The sequence below is a fragment of the Mycteria americana genome, chromosome 6, assembly GCF_035582795.1.
Source record: "Mycteria americana isolate JAX WOST 10 ecotype Jacksonville Zoo and Gardens chromosome 6, USCA_MyAme_1.0, whole genome shotgun sequence".
NCBI classification, from domain to species: Eukaryota; Metazoa; Chordata; class Aves; order Ciconiiformes; family Ciconiidae; genus Mycteria; species Mycteria americana.
The window spans coordinates 21,693,910-21,706,329 of record NC_134370.1 but is presented as its reverse complement, the minus strand read 5'-3'; the positions used below and the strand labels follow the sequence as shown (position 1 = coordinate 21,706,329).

At 38.4% G+C, this 12,420-nt stretch overlaps 1 protein-coding gene across 6 annotated transcripts in view; it reads left to right on the top strand.

Moving 5' to 3' along the window:
- MAPK8 (mitogen-activated protein kinase 8) overlaps positions 1 to 12,420 on the top strand; it is a 48,636-nt gene that overhangs the window by 20,406 nt on the left and 15,810 nt on the right. For all 6 annotated transcript variants that reach the window (XM_075504942.1, XM_075504946.1, XM_075504945.1 and 3 more), the window contains exons 2-5: positions 5,510 to 5,676; positions 8,351 to 8,480; positions 9,762 to 9,820; positions 9,949 to 10,087. In XM_075504942.1, coding sequence (XP_075361057.1) covers positions 5,555 to 5,676; positions 8,351 to 8,480; positions 9,762 to 9,820; positions 9,949 to 10,087 — 450 coding nt within the window. In that variant the 5' untranslated portion in view covers positions 5,510 to 5,554. The remainder of the gene's footprint in view (positions 1 to 5,509; positions 5,677 to 8,350; positions 8,481 to 9,761; positions 9,821 to 9,948; positions 10,088 to 12,420) is intronic.

Genomic DNA, 12,420 nt, shown 5'->3' with positions numbered 1-12,420 from the left:
TTGAGTGGAAGTAAACTTGCTTATAAAATGAGAGGCTTACACTTTCCATGGTTGATGGACAAACCTGTGTAGAAGTTATAAGAGACTTCAAGGCGAGGGGTGCAGAGGAGATGGATGTCAGGTCTGGTTCAGGCTGATGAAGCTGTAATGGCTGGATAAAATGCTGGAGGGTTGGAGGCGAGGGGAAAGTGTATGTATGTTCTGAGACCTCTGCCGTCAATGCCGATCTGAGTGCGTTATGTCCAAGTAGCTTATTTACATCCCACAATAGCTCACCATACAAAATGTACAAGAAATGGCTTTTCTGAGAATTGACTCAATTTCTTCTCAAGCTGAGTGAGTCAGTTTTATGCTAGAAGAGCATGCATTTAAAATGAAGAGGTAGACTATGCCTCTTGCTAACACAGTGGAGGCTGATAATTTTTGATGAACAGCACATGGGACGGCAGAAAAAGGAATGATAATTTAGATGCAAGTGGAGATACTCCTCCTTCCTCACTCCAGGATACCTCTCCCTCCTTCCTCATTTATTTGCTCTTCTCTCTTGCTATCACTGTTTAATTGATACCATTTTTCTATCCTGTCTATCGGGCTGAGGTGCTTTGAATTCTCTCTGCTTCAGCCATTATTATAAGCCTACTCTTCAATCTCATGTGAAGCTTATGGGAACAAACCTCATGGATAACAGGAAAGGAACCAACTACTATGATTCTGGTTGCATGTGCTCGAGCATATGCTTGAGCATATGTTTAGCTACATGAAGATTTTTCAGGCTTGTTTCTAAGTCAGTTGGGCAACAGACTAATGTATGTGTTCAGCTAACCTGTTTGGTATCTTCATCCTTCTCATGTTTTGAACTATGCTGTCTGTCAATACTCAGAGTAATGGTAAACAAGAATATCCTAATCCAAAGTAGACTCTTCTTATTTGTTTTTTTGGTGCACATTGGGATACAAGAATCTACATATATTAGTCTTTACAAGATATAGCATCAAATTTGGAGTGGTGCTCCAGAGCTGCTGTATGCAAACGTATATTGAAGTACAAAAACTTTCCAGTTGTATCCGAGTATTTGGTTTTCTTCTGTGTCTTGACTGCTTTTACTTGTGCATTACACCCTGACTTGAAGCTTCCCAGCATTTCTTTAAACTTTTTTTTTTTTTTTTTTTTTCCAGAAAGCAGTCCCTTCCCTGAAATAGTGCCTTACCGATAGCGCAGAAGTTTGGTTTTGCTGTATGTAAGAGCAGGGCTGTTTGTTTTTACTTGCTTCCTCCTGTAAATAGTTCCTGCAAAAGCAATCTTTGCACTGCAAAACCCATCTCCCCAGTCTTGCTCTTTACTCATTTCCTAGGACTTGGAAATATTGCCAAATAGTGGTCTGAGAAACTTTAAATCTTCACAGTCTTGCAAGGCTAGTGATGTATGGGTCAAGGTAGCAGTGGGGTGTTTGAGGCATGGTCCAGGTAGATCAGATCTCTTACAGAATACCCACAGCTGTATAAGAACATCTGTAATAAGGAAGAGTTACTTAGCAAGTTTCATGACTAAGGGGGGGAAGCATTCACTGAAACTTCCTTGTAATTAATTTTGCAAAGAGCTAAATAGATACATCGGCAACTAGAAGACTGAGGTTTTTCAACTGTCAGTAGAAAGATACAGTGCATTGTAGGCTGTTCAGTATTATTCAGATGCAATGTATGGCATGTTTTTTAACAGCGTTTAAAGAGTCCAGTAGCAGGGAAAGCCTATTAAACCATAATCTGATAGTGCTTTTATAGAATCTTATGTTTTATTCGTTTTACTTCTTTATTCTTTAGTAATTGGGATTTTTGGTTGGTGGTTTGGTTTTGTTTTTTTTTTTTTTTTTAAATTTCTAAGTGTCATGACTGACATCAGTTGGTGAATTTTTCAGCGGGGTAGAGGCACATTTAATTGTATCTGACTGTCACTGAGTCATGTTCCTCAAACACTTAGCTCATTCTTTTTTAAGTAATGAATTACAATTAAACCATTGACAGCAGGAGTTTGTAATTTGTGTGGAATTAAGATAGGAATGTAATAATTCTTGGGACTAGAAAGTTTAGCAGATTTTTTTTTTTTTTAAATTTTCTAACTGTAACTCTTAAAATACACTGTATCACAACTCAGGGCATCTACAGTATTTTGCTTTAGGAATCTGTCTTGAAATAGTTTCTCTTTTAAAAATTTTTGAATAGCTACTTAAACAGATATAAGATCTTTGAAATTTTGACTGTAAATATTTTTTGATTTTGAAGTAGATGTTATAGATGTTTCCTTTCTCTATTTAGGCAGTCCAATGAAAATAAACTTTGGCTTTAACTGATTTCAAGCTTGGGGAGCAAAACCATCTCATACTTTGAGGCTTGAAAAAGCCTAGTTAGACATACCTTCTTTAGATAAGCCTGGTTTTCTCCATGGGTATGGGAAGGCAGGTGAGGACACAGCTCTTTGAGAGAGGTGAGCTTTCTGTTCCTCATGCACAGCAGAGAGTGGAAGTGGCACAACTAAAGAATGTTGAAGAAGGGGACCAAAGGTTGTTGAAGAAGGGGAGACTCAGCCTGGAATGAGTGAGATGGTGGGCTGGCCTCCTGCGTGTTGTAGTCCTGACCGAAGCTGTCTGGCGGCCAAATGCTTTGGCACCAATGCTCATGTGTAGGCAAAACTATCCTTTGTGCTTTCTGTCTCTCTGGCCGGTGGGTAGATTCCCCGTCTTCCCTGGCGGCTTTGCTTTGGGAAACACCTGCAGAGGGCAGGGGGAGGGACCCCGAGAGCGTAATGCTTCCTGGCCATCTCCTCTCTGCGTGATACAGTCACTGCCTGAAGTGAGAGAGAATTTACATACCGCATCTCGTCACAGACTTGATTTTTTTGGGATTAGCATAGCTACTCTAATAGTCCAGAATGTGGACTTTTCAATTATGGAGCTTAGACTTAGTGTACAAATGATTTTTTTTTTCGTTTATCTTTGGAGCAGAGAGCATTAGAGTAATTGGTTATAGGCAGTACCTAGGTGACTGCAAAGATAATATATTCAGAAAGGAGTGAAAGCGTCATTACAGAAAGATCACACACAGAATTCTTTTTTTTAACTTAGTAAAAATAAGCAAGTATTTCTTTTATATGCTGCTATATGCTAAAATACTATTATTAATTATAAAATGGTTAGTAAATACAAGTTTCCCAGTACCTCTTGCCAAGCACATTTTACAGTATTGAACATGTAGCAAATGACAAAGCTTCAAGGCAATAAAATTTGCTAGGTAATAATACTATATATGGTATACATGTAAAATCTGTTAATAGAAAGGGATTATTTTCGAAGAGAATACTGTCTCTCAAGATCCTTTTCTTAAACTGTACTTGCTTTGTTTCACCCTTTGATCCTATGAAGTTCACCAAATTGAAAGAAAATTCAATTAAATACTTGGCTTTGGCTATTCAAAATATTGACCTTTATAAACAGGAAGGTGTCAACATTCATCTGAAAACCTTGGATGGAGAGGAGCAGTCTTTCCTGCATTTGTTTCTGAGGAATTATCCCAAGTGAAGTATTAAACTTTCATTATCTTGGTGCTGATACCAAACAGCAGACCTCTATCTACTAAGCTGTCCTGGCTAATCCTACATTGTTCAATGTCACTATGTCTTAATACAATTTTAGTGGATAAACTTAATAGTTTTTTTCTCAGCTGATGGTGAACAGATGTAAGATTGTGTGAATAATTGTCTTCATTCTTTGTTTTCTCATTTTCAAGAATTTGTTTGGCTGATTTCATACCTTCCACAACAAATTTTCTCTCTCCTAATTCAGGGGGTTTTTTTTGTTGTTATGTTTTTTGTTGGGCATCTTTATTCCAAAACTTTGTGTGAGTACATCTGTGAAGAAAGTTTTGAGAAAGAGGCAGGGTCCAAAGATGCAGTGATAAAACGGATAGGGAAGAAAGAGCTGGGGATGGTGTCATGTATTGCTAAGAAATTAGGCTTTTTGGCTCCCTTCAGTAAGCCTACCTCCACCCCACAGAGCTACTGTTTGCAGTCTGAATCCCCAGCTCGTATACAGTTTTTCCTGTGCTAGGCAACAGTTCTTGTCCAATTATGCCTCCCCTATCAAATGGAGAAGGAAGCCTTTAACAATACTGCTAATACACTGATACAAGCTCCTTTGGTGTTTAGTTAAGTCTGTGGCAGAGACTCGGGTTTTTGACAGTATTTTGGAAAAGGGGCTTGTCTAATAGACGTTTCTTTTGAGATAAATGACAATTAAGGTAGTGTATTTTTAATTTATAATATACCAAATAGTTAAAAAAGTGTCCTTTTTAGAACTTCAGAGTGCTTTTTATTGCACCTATGTAGCTGAAATGAATGTGGTTAGCTAGTTGAAAATGGAATTTGGTAAGTTTTCAGATTCTTAAAAGAATTCTATTTGTACAACATTTGTGATTATTTGTGGAGGCCACATTTGCACTGTCCATGTTTTCAAAGCTTGTTTAAAATTTAACAAATGTATAGCGTCATGGTGTACGGAACCTTAGAATCTGTTTGGGGCTGTTGAATAATAATATGGGAAAATGTTCCTTAAGTTAGTAAGAAAGGAAGACAGCACGCTGTAGCTCTTGAAGAAATTAAGAAATTTCTTCTTCTAGTCAAACAGGAATTTGCACTACTAGACATCTATTACAGCTACACCCAAAACCATGTAAAGAGAAAATTAAAAGTGCACAGTTAACATCAAAGAAACAGGAAATGATACAGTAAAAGCCACCCTGCAGTCTTATTTTCTTCTCCTGTGGACAGGTGCATTGAGATGTTGCCTTTCTTTTTTTACTATGAGGGGGGTTTGGTGGAATATACGTCCTTTTTTCTTAGTCTTGTTCTCTCTTTCCCTGATTATTACTTTCATTGATCGGAGCTAGTATGCGAGATCTCTGACAAGGCCAGTTTTCCTTTTCTGGCCTAGATTGACTGTATGTATTTCCACGTCAGTGACAGGTATTCCTGGCAGTTGTGACTAAGAGTATTTTGATGATTGCAATATCTGGAAGACTTGTTGATGTTTTGTCCCTCTTGTATTTACAGAGTCATGCAGCAATTTATGTTGGAAGGGACCTCTGCAGAGTGTCTGGTCCAGACCCTGCTCCCTTGCTGCATGTGTATGTGTGAAGGAATGGCAGCACTCTTGGAGCTCTGTGGATGACGTGTAGCTTCCTGCCTTTTGATCTTCTCTTTGTCGTTTAACATTTTTGCTACCGACCATTCACTTCTGTTTTTCTATTATTTTTGCCCTTCTAGAATCCTATCTTAGGAACATTCCTAAAAAAGAAACATTTCAGACACATGCCATCTCATTCCTGCTGACATTAAAAGTAACATGCATTTGCATATAGGACTTATAATACGCAGAAGACATTTCCCAAATAAAGAATTTTGCTTTTTGTCAGATTACATACAGTTGTAAAATCTTAGTTTTTCAAGTTTTATTTCTTTACAGGCCAGAAGCAAAATTTGGATGAAGCAATCTAACTAAGTTGCCGTCATGAGCAGAAGCAAGCGTGACAACAATTTCTACAGTGTTGAAATTGGAGACTCTACTTTCACTGTATTGAAGCGGTATCAAAACTTAAAACCAATAGGATCAGGAGCACAAGGGATAGTATGGTAAGGTTTCTTTAAAATTTAAATGTACTTTTAGGTTCCCTTGATAGAATTTTCTGAGTCCTTTAACTGTTGTGTGCTACCGAGTAGGACTGTGGAGTACTACCTTTTACGTGCAAAATGGCAATAGTAATAGTTAGCCGTTTTCCCTCAGCAAGGGCTGTTGCTGTTGCTTTTTGACCCATGTTCTTTCCTGCTTCCGAACTGGTGCCCTTCTGTGCAAATTCAGCCAGCTGTAGTGAGTCACATAAATTAATGGGGGAAAAAAACCTGGATAAAGAAACTAATCCTAATCCTCAGCTACACTGCTTACAATAAACAAAAGCCAGAAATACTCTCTATATAATATTTGATGCTATTAAATGCTTTTACTTCTTGAAATGGTTTGTTAGCGGCCTGTTTCACTTAGTTTCATAATCTAACTAGTGCCTGATACCAGTTAGTGAGCATTTGTGATGCTGCCTGTCATTGTAATATGTAAATACCTGGTGCGGTTTAGGAAAATATGACTTGACAATATAATTCTTTGAATAAGAGTTCTGCTGTGTAGACTGATGAGTGTCCGACTGATTTAAGATCAGTGACAACTAGCTGCTTGTAGGCACTGTTTCCTGTTCAGTGACATTACCCCAAAGATGGATGTTGGTTTAAGCTTCTTGAGAGTTTTTTCAATGTTCAAGAGAAGGATGTAGATAGCACAAGACCTTGCAGAGTTTCCAATTTATTGTGACTCCTAAGATGCTCACCAGGGACATAAAAATACAAAGAAATGTCAAGGAAGAGAAAGGTAGGGAAAAGCATAACCTTCTCAAACACTTTTCTCTGTAACCTCTTTACTGCCTTGATCTTGTCTTGATCAGTGTTTAGAGAATGTGTGGTACGGGTGTGTTTTTAATTTGTATTTGTGTTTTAGCTGGGTTAATAATAAAATAGTGTGCTTAATGCAAATGAAAACTTGAAGGCTAGTACTCTAGAAAGAATTGTTTTGGAAATGGTGACTTCTGGCATTAAGAATATTTGGTCTGCAAGTAGCAGCAGCAGAAAAACTGATGTGAACTTTGCATGTGAGTTAATATAATGAGGATGTAGACAGTTGTTTAACTACAGTCTGTTTAGTTGCTACAGAAATGCCTGCAAAAGCTTTAGATGTTATCACTGCCCTTCTGATTCCCAGTCATACGTTACTGCCTGTTTTCCAAATTTGCTGCCCCTCTGAGAGCTGAGGTCCAAAAACGGACCATGCAATTACTCTAGTGTCATCCTGTAATTGCTGCTAGTGGTAATTGAAGCCTTTTTAGTTAAACCACTCTGATTATGCTGAGGACTGGAGTGCTCATGTGGTTAAATCTTGCCCACATCTGGAGGGGATAGGGTGTAATTGTTGTGATTTGGGTTGGGGGTTTTTTGTTGTGTTTGTTTGTTTGTTTGTTTTAAACTGATCCAACTTGATTTGGAGGAATATTAAGCAGATGGCCTAAAGGCTCAACCATATCTAATACTGAAACAGACTCCAAGGCTACCGTTATGTACTGGGGATGTAGAACTTTAAACACTGGTACAGGAGTCCCATGTTGGCAATCTTTCCTGGCCACCTCTTTGCCACTCTTTCATGAGATATGCCTTATCTTGGGGGTAGGTGGGGGAAATTCCAGATAGTGGAAAATGAAAACCGAAGAGAGTTACCAGTATATGTTGTTCCTGTTTTTTCTAGTGACTAGAGGTTTTGATGATGTTTTAAAAAAAAAAAAAAAAAAAAAATCATTCAAGCCTACTTACTATACAGACAACACACTTTTTAAAGTAACTAGTTGGATTTAGTAGATGCTGACTGGCAGACGTTCTTCATTAGGTTTGAGTACCATCCTTGCTAATAGACAAGAAAACAGTATTTTCCCTGCTGAGGCTTTTTTAGTAACTGATAAATATTTCCTGAGTCTGCACGGTAGTCAGCTGTTGTATTACCTCTTCCAGGAAACAAAATCCGTTCCTTCCTGTCATGGAAATGTGACACTTATGGGAGTTGACCCCAGTAACAGTCTTCGTCAGTTAAACAGCCTGTGTCACTGAATCATATGACAGTCTTGGCATTAGTCTGCAAACAGAATGTTATTCTTTCTTTTTACCAAGTAAAAGCCAGTGACATCAAGATGTTAAGGCTTTCCTAACATTTTTATTTTGTTTTATCTTGACATTGATGTTCTCGGTGTCCGTTTTAAGGACACCGAGATATTAAGCAACTGCGTAAGTGAAAGCATGGGATGTTTGTATAACCTGCTTTTCCTCTCTCCTTCTCCCTTCCTTTCAGTGTGAAGATTTTGCATAAAATTGATGTGCTTTTTATGTTTGAAGTGTTTTGGATCTTTTTTAGGTGGTCTGTTCTTGAGTGCCAGTGAGTGGCAAGAGCTCAATATCTTTAGTAAGATATTTTAGGAAGCAGAGATCCTGCATTTTTCTTGTGGAAATTGTAATGTGTTAGTACTGTGAAGCTGGGAAACATTTCTAAATTTTGAATCGCTCAGCATATAAGAGCACTTTGCTATTACACTCCCTAAAGCTGAATAATACTGGAAATTTGGTTTATCTGCAGACACGATACAAGGTATCTGGAAAAGGTGGCAACTGCCACAGCTTGAAAGACCTTGACACTGAGATGTAATAATGTTATTTTTAATTACAGTGCAGCTTATGATGCCATCCTTGAACGAAATGTTGCAATCAAGAAGTTAAGCCGACCATTTCAGAACCAAACCCACGCTAAAAGAGCCTACAGAGAACTCGTTCTTATGAAGTGTGTTAATCACAAAAATGTAAGTGCAGTGTCCTGCTTTAAATGTTGAAGAATTAACTAGAAGGTTATTCTTTGTAAAAGTCTTAAAAGTGACTTCAGAGGATGGCATCCTCTGTAGATTATAGAGATTTTCATTGCATGGCTGTTTCTCCATGATAAGTACAGAAGGATCTTTCAGAAGAGCTATTACTGGCTAGTGTTAGTACTTGCCCAGTCTTTAAATACCCCCTTCAAACTCAGGAGGGGAGTCAGTGTTACATTGCTACATTTTACAGGCAGCTGGCAAATAAGAATACTGTGAGTGGTAAGTGCATCCTTGTTTCTGTTGCTTCTGCTAGACAAAGAGGAGGAAAAAAGGCTGTAATAATGTTTTTAATTTTTTCCTGGTGCATGAATGAGTTAGGAATCTTGTGCTGTGACAACAGGAACTGTCTGATGTTTAAGAAGCTCTGGAATAGAAGAGATCACAGAAATGGGGAGAGGATAAGTGATAAATTTATCAGAGTTGGACTACAGAGGGCTGGTATTGCCCATTTTCTTCCTTCAGAGACAGCTGCATGCCATCTTCCTCACCTTCCCTCTTAATCCCCCTTCAGCAAGATAAAATTCCCCCTAGCTGCTAGGGATGGAGACAGTCATAGAAGATTTACTCCGTCTTTTAGCTACTTGGGAAAATTTCGTATTTTTTCTAAAGCAGAGATGGTTTATATGTGGGTTCTCTGAAGGGAGTTTTACCTAATAGAATAATTTGTATGATAATAAACTATTGCAAGCCTGCCTGACTCTGGATGAGTAGTAGCTTGGCCTGTTTCTGCACATCCCATCCATTCTTAGCAACTGGGAAATATCCTAAAGCAGCTCCAAGAATCTGTTTTTCTCTTTGGGTGGACTTGTTACTTCACCTCTGTCAATGGCAAAGTGGTATCTCTTAGGTAGTCTTTGTCAGTTCTTAATTTTGTTTTATCTCATATGCAGTAAAAATCTTACCAGCTCTCTTCAAACTGAAAGTAGGAGGCAGTGGAAGATTGACTAACTTCCTTAGGTTTTAAGCTTTGAATATCATCTTGTTAATGCACACAGAGTGTCTTTAGATTATGTGATTTGTGGAAAAAAAATACTCCTCCTAAAATCATTACCATCTATTACAGCATGTTAGGCCTAGTTGAGCCACTAAGCATCTTGAGCTTCAGTGTATTCCAGGAAGTTCGCATCAGAATATTGGGTATCGGTTTTGAAATGTAGACTTTGCAGCTTTGGTATTGCTGTGGTGCGATTATACTTCCTCTCCCCCTTCCTACAGATAATCGGCCTACTGAATGTGTTCACACCACAAAAATCCCTGGAAGAATTTCAAGACGTGTAAGTCTGATTTGAACTAAAGCTGAGAATTAATTTTAAAAATATTCAAGCAGAAAGATGAACAAGGGAAAGAATACAATAAAATGACAGTATTATCTGATGATTATTCTTTTTTTTTGCTTCATAAGCTACATAGTGATGGAGCTCATGGATGCAAATCTCTGCCAAGTGATTCAGATGGAGCTAGACCATGAACGAATGTCCTATCTTCTTTATCAAATGCTGTGTGGTATCAAACATCTTCATTCAGCTGGAATTATACATAGGGTAAGTGAACTTAACTGTGTATGTTTTGCATTGCACCTGGTTTTGCCTTGAGTATTTAAAAGGCAGAAAAAATTCAGAAATAGGAGCACAAAGGGTGATCCATAGCCTGTCCCATAGGCAGAGAGAGAAAGCTGAAAGGAAATCATCACACTTGCCTTTTTCACTGTAATTCTGGAATGAACCTTTTGAATATTTGAATGATTTGGTAATAATCTGCACAGAGTAAATAAAGATTTTTGCAGTGAGTTACATTACCTCCTCTAGTTCTATATAATGCTCTATTTCAGTAGTCATGGCAGGAAAGAATATCTGAAAGCGTTTCTGCCTTTATTGTTTTGGTAACCAAACCTGAAATCCCATCTTTTGAAAGAACTGCCCATTTTATTTCTGCTCTTTTACTAGCAGAGTAATGAATAAGTATCTGAAGTCTCCAGATAAATAGATGATGATAAAGATCTGTAAGTGGAACTTTCATACACCTGTGTGTCACAAAGCATTCACTCAGACTGCCTACAGACAACACTGACTACTGCTTTTTAAGTGGCATGTGTGTGTTGCAATCCAGTGAAGAAATTCTGAATTTAAGGTTGCCTGTTCAAGTTGAACATCTCATATATATTTGTACATAGTGTAAAGATTGCTTGAGATTGCCTAGTTACAACTTTTCAAATATAATCTCTGCTATTTTGGGAAACTGCAAGCTTGTATTTCTATAGTGCTACATTTTTCATTGTAATTTTTTTTAGAGAGTTTTAAGTTTTCATTTCTGAAATGATGCAGAAGATATAATTAAACTTATTCATGTGTGATACTTTCAGTCATTACTGCATAGTCTTCCTCACGGATGATGTACACGGCAAAGTAAATCACGAATGACAATTCTGAGTGCTACCACAGGAAATTGCTATGTTATGATGCTTGTCCAGTTCAGTAGTCCACCTCATGGTGACCGGGGTCTTGAATGGCCTGCAGGCTGGATCTGGTAGTGTGACATTCCTGTTAAGTATGCTGTTTTTCCTGCAGAGGATCTGGGACTATTGTTTGAATAGAGAATATGGTTTAAGTGGCCAAACACTGCTTCCTTATGCTCAGCTAGCTCTAGTACTCATCAGCTGCCTCATTCCAGTGAGGAGCTCATGGAGGGAAGGTTGAAGGCTTCCTTCTTGCATGCAGTCTGCCCTGAACTGCTGTGTTTGAAAGAGATGGGAGAGGGAAGGTAGGCAGAAGCATTGCCTACACCCGGGCATTGCACCCTGCACTTCTTGGTCTGCGTGTGGCCATTGAGACAGGCCATTGGGCTTCTTGCATTATTCTGGGAATGCTAGGCAAAACTAGGATACTTCACTTACCACAGCTGTGGTATTATATTGCGTATGACTGATATTATGCAGCCCTTTGTGTCCTAATGCATGCATCTGCGGGATTGAAATAATGGTTTTGTATGCAGCTTCATATTTTCTGGTCTCTTCAGTGCTTACATATGCAAGTTTAATGCTGTGGTTTTTCCCAGGTCTTTTTTGTTTTTGGAAAACTGCATATTGTATGGACATGGTAGAGTAGGTAACGTAAGTGTCTCTTTCTGTGGATCTTAGCACAGGCAGGAGGGAGCTTCTAAAACTTCACTTGCTTCAAGGGCAGTTTGCACTCCTATAAAGCGGGCATCAAACCATTGAGCCTGTAGAAGTCATGGATAAATGTAAACATTCATACATTTATAGAAAAGAAGTTAACTACTCAGGTAGTTGTTGGGCAGGAGTAAAGACAGCTTTGAGGATAGAATTCCTGCCTCTGTAAATATGGGTGAAGTCTTTGAAGTGCTTCATATTGTGCCGTGATATGAAATACGGGGATAACCTATTCCAAAGAGACTATAGATAGAATTGCTATGTGAATAGTAACATATGTATGCATGAATGCTTTTGAAGGTCATGGGCAGATACATTTCACTTGCATGTCTTCATGGTGGCTTTTCAGCTGACAGCTTCTTCTCAGACTTTGTTAGAAGATTAAGTCTGTTCAGGCAAAACATTTGCATTACTTACTTGCTGTGTGTGTTATGCCTTTATACTTCAAGGTGTAAAGTATCAAAATCCTGTTTCTCTGTGGGACATGTTAAGCAAAACCTCAGAAGACAAGGAGGGCATGCTTGAAAAGGGACATAGTTCCTATGGACCATACGGCTGCAATAGTAACTCCTCATACCACTCTTCTGGGCTTTTCAGCACCACTGTCCTTAATGTCTAAAGCTAATTACTTTTTTGAAACTAGGTACTCCTTAAACATAGTCTGCACTATTTTGGCTGCCCATGGAGCATTCTGGCTCTGAATCTAGT